General features: G+C 32.5%; 2 protein-coding genes across 2 annotated transcripts; one reads left to right on the top strand and one right to left on the bottom strand.

The window, feature by feature from the left end:
* The first annotated feature begins 6,602 nt into the window (after positions 1 to 6,602).
* LOC105423696 (uncharacterized) lies at positions 6,603 to 10,562 on the top strand. Its single transcript, XM_011633552.3, has 9 exons — positions 6,603 to 6,871; positions 7,027 to 7,745; positions 7,814 to 8,129; positions 8,200 to 8,543; positions 8,602 to 8,827; positions 8,942 to 9,280; positions 9,555 to 9,708; positions 9,786 to 9,949; positions 10,020 to 10,562. Exons 2-9 carry the CDS (start codon positions 7,096 to 7,098, stop codon positions 10,320 to 10,322), a joined length of 2,496 nt encoding a protein of 831 aa, XP_011631854.2. The 5' UTR covers positions 6,603 to 6,871; positions 7,027 to 7,095; the 3' UTR covers positions 10,323 to 10,562.
* Positions 10,563 to 10,929: 367 nt separating this feature from the next.
* On the bottom strand, positions 10,930 to 11,860 carry Sem1 (Suppressor of exocyst mutations 1). The gene is made up of 4 exons (XM_089081538.1): positions 11,842 to 11,860; positions 11,454 to 11,588; positions 11,227 to 11,323; positions 10,930 to 11,044 (listed from the first exon to the last, which is right to left on the bottom strand). The coding sequence occupies exons 2-4, from the start codon at positions 11,536 to 11,538 to the stop codon at positions 10,993 to 10,995; spliced, it is 234 nt and encodes a 77-aa protein (XP_088937664.1). The 5' UTR covers positions 11,539 to 11,588; positions 11,842 to 11,860; the 3' UTR covers positions 10,930 to 10,992.
* Between the last annotated feature and the right edge of the window lie 1,255 nt (positions 11,861 to 13,115).

Below are 13,115 nucleotides of genomic sequence, written 5' to 3'. Positions count from 1 at the left end.
TGAGTCGAGGACGTTTAACACAGCTAAATTCCTCGAGTTGTTCAACGCACTCGTCACATCGTTGCAACTACGCGAAACATTCCACCAAGGTAGCGATTTGCTGCATTGCTCCAGCAGCTTGCGTTCCACTCGCTCTAGGTGTTCCATATTGCGAAATCTTGATTCTTTTAAATTGTTGTACTGTCTTATCAAAACAATTTTACATTTTTTTACTTTCTTTTTTTCTTTTCTCTATAGCTGCTTTAACTCGAAGCCAGTATATAAAGCGTTGTATTTCCGACATGTCCGGAGATTGATGGGAATAGAACAACCATATATGATTATTCTCGCTTCTTGGAATTATCTCTGTTACTTTTTGCCGCGAGAGGAGTAGTAATATATTGTATGCGTGTCCTCTATAATGATAATATGTGCACGTCTCCAGAATTATTTCCGCTCCTCAGAAGGAGCGGAGAAGCAGAGAGTCGAATTGTAGCGTCCCTTAACTCTTGGACGAGGAATCGGGAAATGGGGAGTTGGGATATAGTGTCTCTTTATAAAATACACCGCCACGTTCACTGATAGATGAGAGATTGAGTCCCATAACGGAGAACTTGTTAATTCTTCCAATGACCTTTCCATATTGTTTTTATATCACATCACACTCTTCCACGGAGCACTTGCATATGACTCGTTCACAATGCTGTCTTTTTTCAATTTGTGCAAATTGGGCACATGTTGCATAGCATTATCACACAGACGGACTGTTGGCAATTGGAACAAAATCGGCTGTTTAGCGCATTGAGAGTATCTATCTCGTGCTTCCTAACGGCATACAATACTCCAATGTCAGTGCTCGCCAGACGAACCATGCATTCGGCACATAGAATTAGTGCACCACCCGTTGAATAATAAAATTGTATTGAACAATACTTTTTATTATTATTCAACGCAAGGAGTTCCGAACGAGTAACAATTTTTTCTGCGTAATCCGTAAGGTCATCACTTTGATCACTTACGTAATTGATATCATCAGACAATGCGTGCTCTTCGTCTTCAATATCAATGTCAATATTGTCAATATTGTCAATCTCCATTTCTTCTTCATTTCCAAACACTTCGTCCACTATATTCACAAAGTCTTCCTTATCCATATTAAATACATTTTTTATATTTAACACATTATCCATTTTTACCGTCTATAACTATTTTTTTCACACATAGACTTCCATCTACTGTGATCCTGCACGCCCCATGACTCATTATATATCATCGACAATTTCTTTGTCCCTTTGTCGGAACATCATCACAGGTCTCCCCAATTTGTTATAGCAGCCGGAGTATCGGCGCTTCTCTTAACACGCCGCGATACGTACGTCGATTTCTACGAAGAGCTATCTTTTCGCGGATCTTTTCTCTTCCTAGAAAAAAATTTGAACGTCATCGCGCTCCTTTGCGAACATGTCGCTACATGTTTGATTGCAACAATGAAATTCCTAGAAAAAAGGGGGAGAGAAAGGAGGGAGGGATTAACGGTTTGCCAAAAAATTTATGCGATCAGTCCTCCATCGAACGATCTGCACGATAAAAAAGGTACTCCGCTCCTCCATCATTCGAACAACACGTAATGTATTCCGCCAAAGGAAGCAGCGCACCGTACAATGGCGAAAAACAAAAGAAAGAATGTAACGCGTAAGTTTCAACTGCATTTTTTAAATTTTTTTTCTCTTTTTTTCCAATATTGTGCAATATTATATATTTAATTTCCACAGTATTTCGGTGGAACGTCGCATGCGCTTACTGAGCAAACGTTACACTCTGTTGGCCACGTGTTACAAATATTTGGAAATTGGAATCAACGTTGGTCCACCGAGCTACGTGGAGATCGCTCTGGGAGATCATCGGGGACAGGAATTGATATTGTCTCTCGAAACATGGAAGGGACTCTACGAGCAGCGATAGAATATCTACAAATTGCTGCGAAATGATTACAAAGATAATTTTATAAGCGTCGGACCGTTAACCGTCAGAGTTTACCAGATGAACGACGTTACACTCATACGTTGAATCTTTGAACGTATGCGTAACGATGATCGAATCGACCCTGCGCCGTATGTTTGATCTGGACGAATGTATCGATGTGACGTTCGATCGACTCGTCAGATTCATCGATACGATCGATATCAAGTATACGCGATTCTTCAACATCGCGTCTGTTGTAACAGATCCCGAGGAAGTGCCGAATGCGATACGCGATTGCGGTATCTTCGATAAACGTCAACTCGTCGATTGCGAGCTGTTAGCTTTAGTTTTTAGTGTATAAGAAAAATGTGAATAAAAAAATTTTACACTTAAATGTATTCAATTTATTTAAAAATATAAACATATATAATATGCAAAAAACATGTATTTCTTTCATTTCTTTCTTCCCCACCATAAAATAATTAGAAAAATAACATTCGCCATAAGAGAAAGAACCGCAACGGAAGAGATAATAGGTATACGAGAGAGAGATATTTATTTTTTATTCGGCGGGCGCGGCGGTGACGGCGGGCGCGGCGGTGACGGCGGGCGCGGCGGTGGCGGCGGCGGTGGCAGTGGCGTCCCCCCCCCCCTCTGACGTCATGTCACGCGCCCTGTCCACGCGCAATTTTTTTATATCATCTTCATTATTTAGCTTTTCGTAATTATTTATTACGGTGTTGAAGGCATCAATCGTCGATTCAATTGCACGCTGTTTACTCACAGTAAATAGATCGTACTCACAATTGACGTTGTTTGCCTTTTCCTTCGCTTCTTACAACTTTATACAGTGCATACAAGAGCAAAATTTTTCGACGCAATGTTTTTTCAAAAGGACAACTTTGTTCAAATTTTTGTAAGACGAAAATTGCTAATAATATGTCCTCATCTAAATCCATTTTGTCCGCTACAAAAAAATAACGTTTTATCACAATAATACGTTTTATAACAATAATCGATTGACAAATCTATAAACGATAAACAATTGATAACAATTCCGATATGAAATTGATATGAATTTTAGTTTACCGAATTGATTTTAGATTTGTTTCTTTCTGCCGTTTTACGTACGCATCAATTTTGTTCTACTGTCTCATGCAGCGGACAACATAAAATATTATTTTGCAAACAGAACTAACAAAACAATTCTGTAATTGGCGATCCGCTAATTCGCTTACGCGCAATCCGCTGCATGGAACAGTAGAACAAAATTGACGCATACGTAAAATGGTGGAATGTCAGCGATTGGTCGGAGCTTTGATACGCGAATACGTGCATATCGAGATACGCGTCATTAGACGGCACCTTCAGGTGGTGTCCCATGACCTTGAAATCCACAGCGGAATGGAACGCGCAAACCAATCACAGCAAAAGGATCAAAAGAAAACTCATTCATTCTGTTCATTCTTTTGCTGTAATTGGTTCGTGCGTTCCGTTCCGCTGTGGATTTCCGCGCCATGGGACACCAGCCTCAAGCGTTGTTGTGTGGAAAGTTGACGGCGCGGCGCACAAGTTTTAAATCGTGTCGCGGTTAATTCTGTTATTATTAAAAAGTGTTCTTGTAAAAGAGTGTTCTCATGTTATTTTAAATAATAAAGCTAATAATAATAATGTTCCTACGTTTCTTAAAATCTGTTTCCTCCTTCCTTGCTGCGCGGTTATGCGTGTGCCCGCCGCGAGTGCGACAATATAAATATAAATTATAATAATCACACAAAAATATTACAGTAATTATACGTTACTATATTTTTTGTATTACAATAATTACATGTGTGTGATTCAATCTATAGCTCGTTATCATCAACATGTAATCTTTCTATTACATTTGTCGACTATAGTATTTGTAACTAGTAGAGTACTTGTTAAAGTAGACGTGATTTGTCATATGTAGTAATTTCACGCGGGATTACAATAACCACATGGATTACAATATCTGGTCAATGATTCTTTTTCGTAAAAGTTATCTCTCGCTGTGTAACACACATTTTATTGTTTTTTATAATTTACCCTATATGCTATTGGGTAGATTGCGAAAATATAATGCAAAATTAATACACAATTAATACATAATTAATAAAATTAATGAATTGGATTTCAAAACACAGCTGCAATGCGCTCTAATACATTTTATTAATTAATCATTTATATTAATTGAATTCGCAATATGCAAAAAGTCTTTCATATTCTGTATAACTTAAAGAAGCTTAAGGAATTAAGTTTAACGTAAAAATAATCCCAATACGATACAACACAGTATAATATGTTAAAAACATATTATTAATGTAAAAATATTAAGAGATTGTAATACACATTAGTTAATTTAAATTTTAGGAGAATTCAGTGGATGAATAAATTACTATTAAAAATTAAAAGATACATATATATTGATATTATACATTAGTTATGTTTATAATAAACATAACTTTATATACACTTCACAGTATACTCCTACCATTTTCACTGTAAGAAACATATTCTCAATTTTCTTAAAACAATTTTCTTTTTAATCGTTTTTTTAATATCTTTCTTTTTTTAATATTTCTTAAAATTTATTATATATTTTTGAAAGACAGATTTGAGAAGAAAAAAATGAATTTTTTTAGAAACATAGAATTAACTTTATCATTTTGTTTTCAATATCTGCAAAAAAGGGGGAAAAGGGGAAAAAGAAAAAAGAGGAAAAGAAAGAAAATATATCCCAAATAATATTCTTTTATTATTCAAATCCCGTAAATGCAAAAAAAACGGTATATTTTGGCACAATAATTCTGTTCACATAGATTGTAAAAACATCAACAATATGCGCCAACGAAAGAAAAAATTTTCAGCGAATTTGCTGCCGCCAAGCTATTTTATCTCAAACACCGTCGTTGATATAAAATAAAACGGCGCGTGAGTCCAGTCGTGATCGGTCTTATATAGTAGTTCGGCAGCAAAAGCTAAGTGCGAGAAAGTGTGAGATTCGCGCCTTCATGTGGCGGTGTGAACTAGGCCCAGTAGGTCGGCGCGGTGCGACGCGGTCGTATACATGAGTGGCCGCCACAAAGAAAAATGAAATATTTCACGTGAAATTTCATGATCGATCCTCTGGTCATTGTATTTGTCTTGATATCAGAAATGTAAATAAAAAAACATATAATTAAAAAAAACAGATTTAACTTTTATTATGCCTCCTCTATGCCTTTATGCTTCCATTTAAAATAAAATTATTGATATCACATTATGTATTTTCGAAACCAAGCAACTTTTCTTTGATACTTTTCTTTCTATTGTTAAAAATAAGCAAATTGTTCAGATGGCCTGCTTTAGAAGCCTCACTCTATAAATATGTTGGATTATTTACAAAAATAATAATTGTAAAAAAATTGAAATTTTAATATATAATATTACATAATATAAGTATAATAAATATAATATATATAATACAAATATACATACTTATTTATGGAGCATTTGTATTATAAATAACTTATAAATAATTTTATAAGTAATCATTTAATAACTTATTATTCAAATATTATGCTAAAAACATAAATTTATATGAATAATCGATAATATCGATACTGTTCAACTATTTTCAGACCTACCAAATCTTGATTGATTTTAAAAATTTGTCCAGGTTTGACGGTGTTTAATAGATCTCGTAACGAAATCGTTAGTATAATAATGAATATCAAAATTGATCGACATAATCATCGAAATGTAACCTTTATCATTGTCGACAGAATGTTGAAATCCTTTAATTTCCTTTGGCACCTCTTTGCGTTCCGAAATACGATGCGTAATGTTAGCTCCGGAATAATAACTTGATCTCATAAAAGACGCATGGCCTTATCGCACATAAGTGTTGGTCCACAATAAGTATTTAATCTTTAAGCCGTAAGAAATTGACCAATCATAGTCGAGTATTCTTTTCATATTCGATTATAATTGGTCAATTTCTTACGTCTTAAAGCTTAAATCACCTATTGTGGACCGACACTAACGGAACCAGTGTTGCTATCAGGACGCTTTCTCGCGCATGCGTAGATGCAGATTCATTGAAGTATCACGTTTAGAAGAAAAAAGGTATTACTTAGTCTTTTACTGAAATTTTTTATATTATATAAAATTGTTTATAATTATATACAATTGTATAAAATATAAAAATTATAAAAATATATTTATTATTTTAATTTTTAATTATATAAATTATAAAAATTATATAAAAATTATTTAATTATATAGAATTTTAAATATAATTAATATTAATAATCTACAATAACATTAATTTTTTAACAAAGTTATATTTTTGTAAATATTTTGCCTTGTAAGGAAAGAAAGTATATACAGTATAATAAAATACATTTATGTGTTTAAAATAAAATATTCTATTTGAAAATTACGAGCTTTTTAATGATTTCCTTTTTATGTATATCCATATTATGTTTATGTTTAATAACAAATAACAAATAATAAATAATAACATTTATCTTTAATAACAATTAATAATATTTAAATACTTACTTTACTTAACCTATCTCATCCTAGCGTGAAACCCGCCAAAATTTTAACGCCTATTATACATGTATGTCATGTTACAGTCCTAAATAATGACTATTGGTTATAATACGCATGCGCAAGAAAGCGGCCTTAATAGCAACACTGAACGGAACGGGAATTATCAAAAATGTTGATGGAGATCAGTTACACGAATAAGACATAAAGGAAGTTGCCGCACGATATGGATCTATCGTAACAGATAACTAGATGCAAGCACCAACCCTTTCGCAACGTAATCCAAACCGCTTTAATGGCGTGGTTAATCACCTACGAGGAAACGCCAGGCGATAAAGTAAACAGCTGTACATAAAGTAGGAATGGATATGTGGTATGTTTTCTTAAAATTATTAATAAATTTTTGATAGTACGTGTTTAGTACTATCGTATAAATTCATTTATTCCGTAATTATCTTCGTTTATATGTTAATTTGCATTTGCAATGAAAATGTACAGGATATATTAATAATCCTTTTTTTCTTCCAGATTCTGTTTACTGTAGCACAAAATGTGACGCTTAAGTTATTGCTAATTAAAAGCATTACGATATGCAAGATGGAGAAAATTATACCAATGAGTTGGTTGAACCAAATATTATTAGTTTTTAGTATAGTAGCTGCAATACTGTCTTTAGTTATACAAGGGTGGACAGGTCTCACGCCTCTACCAATATATGTTTCTATCTCTTGGGCTGTATTTATCACAATTATATCTATATGGTTGAGTTGTTGCTTGCTGCGTCTCACATTGAAAGCCAACAGTCCAATCATGTTAAAGTTTATGAATAATTGGATATATAAGAAACTGATAGGTGATCTGAGTTTAGATTCTTCAGAAGACAAAGACGAAGATATAAAGATCACTTGTAAAAATAATAGTGACAGCCCAAACAGCTTGAACTCTGTACAAAAAGATAGTGCCAAGTGTGAAAACAATGTTACATCATCTGATATATGCAAGAACAAGATTCCTTTGGCTAAAAGAAAAAAGCTGAGTATAACAAACATGACGCGAGAGATTAATGCAAAGTGTATAGCAATTTGGTATAAGAATATAAGTAATGATAAATCATTCCCCGATGAGGCACAAGATTTGTTGAGCAAGTTTTTGACCAGGATTATCTGGAAAGCCAATCTGATAGATAAGATAAAACTTATTAATAAGTTGGCAAACGTATTACTGTTACACTTAAAGGAATATCGTAGGTATGGATGAGATTATTGAGAATTATTTGTTAGACTGACAAAATTCATTACTTATATCTATTTCATAGAGCATTACGCAGAGTTGAAAAGGGTACTGCAGTTAGTGTGGAGGAGGCATATAAATACTTACATCCAGGTTCTCGCAATGCATCAACGTTGGAGCATATGTTACATCGTTTAGTTACTGTTTTGGCACAAGAGTTTTTACAATGGGAACTCACTAGTTCGTTACCGTGCAAACTTTTATTGTCTATTTTAGCAAAGAGACTATTAATAACAATAGATACAATAAGCTGTCCAAATTGGTTGATCGAAAACTTAATGAGATTATTGGAAGCTCCAGCAAATAAAAATGTCATTATTCCAGTTAAAGAAAACGTCAATGTAAATAATAACAATGACAGTATTACATGATAATCATACATGATAATAACAATGCATTGATTTCTTTCAGGGTACCATAACTGTTGCTTTGAGCGATGGTATCACATCCGCGACAGCGGCAGTGATCCCGCAGCAATTGCCAAAATCTGTGCCCAAGTCTAGTCCAACTGCAACTATTACAAATAAAGAAGAAGAAAATGCAGCTATAATGGCAGCTCCAAAAAGACCAACTCTGTGTCTGGAAGGTCTCTCTACTGAGCACCGAGGCCTGTGGGGAGACAGCATAACGGATACAGATTTAGAATTAGATGAAGATAAGATATCACCGGTATACGAAGAGCCAACGGATTTCGCTACGACTATCGCTAGGCTTAGAAATCTATTACAACAGAAATCTACAGCAACCACACCATTGTTAGTAAAGACGATGTTTAGTCTCAGGCACGTCATTATATGGACCTGTAAATTTCAGACACGCTGAAGAAAAATCATACGTAATATACGAAGGAAGCCAGTTTACAAATTTGTCAATTCCGTGGACCGAATTTCATACCGCGACAGACGGCTCGCAGCAATTATTCTATTGCATACAATTTGATGATGTCGAACAACGCGGAATGGATTTATTCGAAACAACCACTGCTACTGTCAGAAGGCAATACACTGATTTTGTCCAATTACATCTCAGTTTGGAAGAAGTAAGAAAATAGAAAAAATAATTGATTAAATTCGTATCAAAATAAAAAAATGCTTACCGAATGAATTCAGAGATGGTTCACATGATTCAAATTTAATAATCACATAAATTCTAGATTCCATCATTAGCGAATATTATGTCGGATTTGATATTACCCGAAGGTGGCCGGATTGAATTGGAGATATATTTAAAGACGTTATGTACGCGGTTGGCAAATGAGTGTCCGCCACAACTACGTCATTTTCTTCGACCTAGTAGTAGCGCGAGCAAAAAAGCAGACGCAGTAGCGCCTCGTTTGGACCGATTCTTGGCCAAAACTGTGACTGGTGTCTTTAATACATTGAAAACTGTTGTACCAGGTTTCGAATTGGATCAAGAAGAAGAGGCTCCTCCTCTACCTACTTTAATGCCTTTGTCTGACATACCCTGGAGGTTTGTCGAGGATATAAAGTCGGTAATATATATTTATATAAATTGTAGCATTTGTGTGTGAGCACTCTTAGAAAATTTTATAGAATATAATGTACAAAATGTTAAAATTTTTACTAAATATATTATATTTTTCTAATATGAAGAATGTTAGCTTTTGAAATTTGCAACTTATTTTAATTTTACTTTTCTTCTGAATTATAAACTCCTATAGTACAAAATAATATAAAATTAATATATAACATACAATATATACAACATATAATATACATAAAAATATATCAATTTTTTCTTTATAGAAAAATTTAGCTTACGAATTGCAACAATTAATCGCGGAAAGAACAGAATACTGTACGGTAGACACAGCTTATGAGGCGGTTGATTCGATGGAAGTTAATGGCGATTCAGAGTTATTGGATTGTTGGTGGGAAACCATTAATATTTCGTATGATGGTAACTACAATGTTGTTTTTTTTATCATTAAAATATAAAATTATATTTTGTAATAAAAACTAAATTATATTTTCTAGATGAAATAGACGAATTAGATTCTAATTTAACACTGACATGCACAATGATAGATTTTATTTGCGAGCTTCTAGCAGGAGTCTCCAGTAATAATACATTGCAGCAAGAAGCAGTTGTTAGGTGGACTAAATTACTATTTGGAAACATATCTGAGCCAATTCTGCAGGTGACACTTACGTTTGAGAAAATATTTTATTTTGTCCTAAACTATCTGTTAATTATAAGCTTATTTATAGAAAATGATACTTCAGCTATTCGACAATCTGAGTGATTCCTCCTTCATTTGGGACACATCACGTAATACTACAAGTCAAAACGATATGCAATTGAAAGACAGATTGCTACGTATATTGGAGAAAAAAATATCATATGACGTAAAATTAATATTTGGCGAGGATGACATACACAAAGCTCTGAATTATTTATTGAGTTCATATGAAATAAAAAAAATCAACTTAGACTTAAGTATGCAAATGTTAGACGCACTAGTATCAGAACTGTTAATTTGCTGTAAGACAAATCACAATACCACGAATTGATTCCAATTTCTGTTCAGCTTTTTAAATAGAAGTAATGCTTGATAATTTGCAACATTCGCACATTATTTTATTATCGATGATGATAGGGGGAGTCATTAAGATACATTAAAATATTTATGTAAAAAGAAATTGATATGTGCCATATGTAGAACAAATGTATCGACCGTTTACGTTTTATTATAAAAACCTAACGGATTTTTTTAAATGAAGATTGTACCTGATTATATATTTATAATAAGATATGCCAATATTTTTTTCATTAGAGACTAATGATTCCTTTCAATTGAATGATATGAAACGAATCATTCTTGGGAAAGCACTATATGCATTTCTGGACTTATCGAGTATAGTATTCATATTTAATAATTAAGTTTTTTGTACAAAGGAATTCTATATTCTTGCAAAACATGTATGGTGCATGTTATATAACATACAATCTACAGTCCTATTAAATTACATTCCAAAGATTACAAGGGATGCCATATGTATATCAACATAAATAAATATATACATACATACATCATACATACATACATACATACATACACATACATCATACATATATACATACATACATACATACATATATGGATGTATACACAAGAGCTTAATATTTAATTACATGTTTATTTATATATAAAATAATAAGATTAAACATATTACAATGTAATTAATTTTTCTTGGTTGTGTCGCTCGCAGCATTTTGTTTCTCTAGTTGTGCTCTGAAATTAATTATATCTGTAAGTCTTATATTACACATTTTGCAGTTTTATTCGAATTCTTACACAAGTATAATCTTTAGATATTGAATTTAAGTTTTTAATAATTAAATTTTATATCGTTTTCTTCTCATCCATTTCTCTACGTGGAACTTGTTCAATAAACAAATTGTGACAAAGCATACCTCAATTGTTGATTAAAGTCATCCTCAACATCATCGTCATCCCAGTTATCCTCCCAGACGCTGATATCATCACCGTCCTCATCTTTCGCGGTCCAATCTAATCATTAGATTCACTTTAAAGCACAAACTACCCCTAATTTAATTTCGAAGTTTCCGGCACTAATGAATCAGCGGTTTCGAGGTTATATCGTATAAAGTCAATAATATTAACGAATTGAGACACATACCTTCCGCGGGGAATTCCTCGAACTCGTCGTCTTCCTCGAGCAATCCGAGATCGACTTTCGTCTTATCGTTTTTAATCTCGGTCATGTTTACAGGCTTTTTAAGTAAACGACTTCTCTTGAGGTTATACAACAAATCTGTAATCACAAGCTAAAACGTAAATAAATTTTGGAGAAGGAAAGAGAGAAAGTGAGACAAAGGAGGGATGAGAAAGAGACAGAAAGAGAAAGCGTGTGGAAATGAGAAGTGCACATATATAAGGGGTCTGTTCTTTTTAGTTGAACTAGCTGCACTAGTTCAGAATTTATCTTTCTTCTTCCAGTGTAAGAAAAAAAGATAAACTGTAAACTTCAACGTAAAGTTCAACCAGTTCAACCAAAAAGAACAGACCTTTGTTTTTTTTATTCCTGAACTTCCTGAATTAGTGCAAGAAGTATACAGTGAAACGTTCTTCGTATCGAATAATATTACGTATGTACATACTCGCGCATATGTCAAAAAGGATATGCAAACTAACGGATTACTACTTGAATAGTACTACTAATCCATAGAAACTAAAATTATTTCGTTTAAAGGATTTTGTTAATACCAACATTATCTCCTCCATTTTTCGGGAAAGTGTCGTCTAACCAACTGCACATGTGCGAGCTAAGTAGATAACCAATCATGTAACTAATTTTCTGTCACATTTCTTCTTGAGTTTTTCTATAGCGTTTTCTGTCATTTAAATGCTTGACAAACTGACGGGAAGAAACGTCTGACATATAGAAATAAAATCATAAAGAGTTTACTCTGTTAAGTCTTAGTTCACAATAGGTATTTAATCTTTAAGCCGTAAGAAATTGACCAATCATAGTCGATTATTTTTCTCATATTCGATTATGATTGACTAATTTCTTAAAGCTTAAATCGCCTATTGGACCGACACTAAATGTCGGTCCACAATAGATGATTTAACCTTTAAGAAGTAAGAAATTGACCAATTATAATCGAATATGAAAAGAATAATCGACTATGATTGGTCAATTTCTTACTTCTTAGAGCTTAAATCACCTATTGTGGACTGACACTTCGGCGTGTTAAAGAAAATAAATAGAGGTGTGCAGTGCTGAATGAATATTGAATATTGATTATATTGATTGAATAATGAATAGTTTAGTGTTCAGTGAATAGTGATTAATGAAAGAAAATAAAGTAAACTAAGAACGAAGAGTTATTTTCTCTTTGAAGAATTAAGAAGTTAATTTGTATAAAGATTTATACAGATTTTTTATTATAAATTTAGAAAATTGAAAATTTAACAAAAATTTCCTTTGAAAATTATTATTTGTTCTTATTCTAAAAATAAATGAACATTATATTTAACATAATTGTAATTGCATATATGTATATTTATAATAGGTATATTTAAAATAAATTATTCTTTTCTATACAAAAATATTTTTTACTATTGTATACCTACATTTCTATTTATTCATTAAATTTTGTTATTTCTAAATTTTATAAATATAATTGTATTTTTTAAATCTTATAAATCTTATTAATCTTATAAATTTAAGAAATATATATTTATATTTATCTTTTTATTTTAAAGTAATAATATTATTTAAATACATACGTTTATTTTATATACTATTTTCTTATGTTAAATATTTTTTCATATT

This window comes from Pogonomyrmex barbatus, unplaced genomic scaffold (assembly GCF_055798465.1).
Source record: "Pogonomyrmex barbatus isolate J1 unplaced genomic scaffold, ASM5579846v1 scaffold5, whole genome shotgun sequence".
NCBI lineage: Eukaryota > Metazoa > Arthropoda > Insecta > Hymenoptera > Formicidae > Pogonomyrmex > Pogonomyrmex barbatus.
Note: the sequence above shows the minus strand (reverse complement) of the source record. Positions and strands in the feature narration are given on the sequence as shown.

What these genes read in the sequence shown, in the direction of transcription:
- LOC105423696 (XM_011633552.3), top strand. Translation starts at nt 7,096, where the DNA reads ATGGAGAAAATTATACCAATGAGTTGGTTGAACCAAATATTATTAGTT. An exon ending in CACTTAAAGGAATATCGTAG is followed by an intron (nt 7,746 to 7,813) that starts GTATGGATGAGA and finishes TCTATTTCATAG; the next exon opens with AGCATTACGCAGAGTTGAAA. An exon ending in TATCTGAGCCAATTCTGCAG is followed by an intron (nt 9,950 to 10,019) that starts GTGACACTTACG and finishes GCTTATTTATAG; the next exon opens with AAAATGATACTTCAGCTATT.
- Sem1 (XM_089081538.1), bottom strand. Translation starts at nt 11,538, where the DNA reads ATGACCGAGATTAAAAACGATAAGACGAAAGTCGATCTCGGATTGCTC. An exon ending in CGAGGAATTCCCCGCGGAAG is followed by an intron (nt 11,324 to 11,453) that starts GTATGTGTCTCA and finishes TCTAATGATTAG; the next exon opens with ATTGGACCGCGAAAGATGAG. An exon ending in GACTTTAATCAACAATTGAG is followed by an intron (nt 11,045 to 11,226) that starts GTATGCTTTGTC and finishes AATTAATTTCAG; the next exon opens with AGCACAACTAGAGAAACAAA.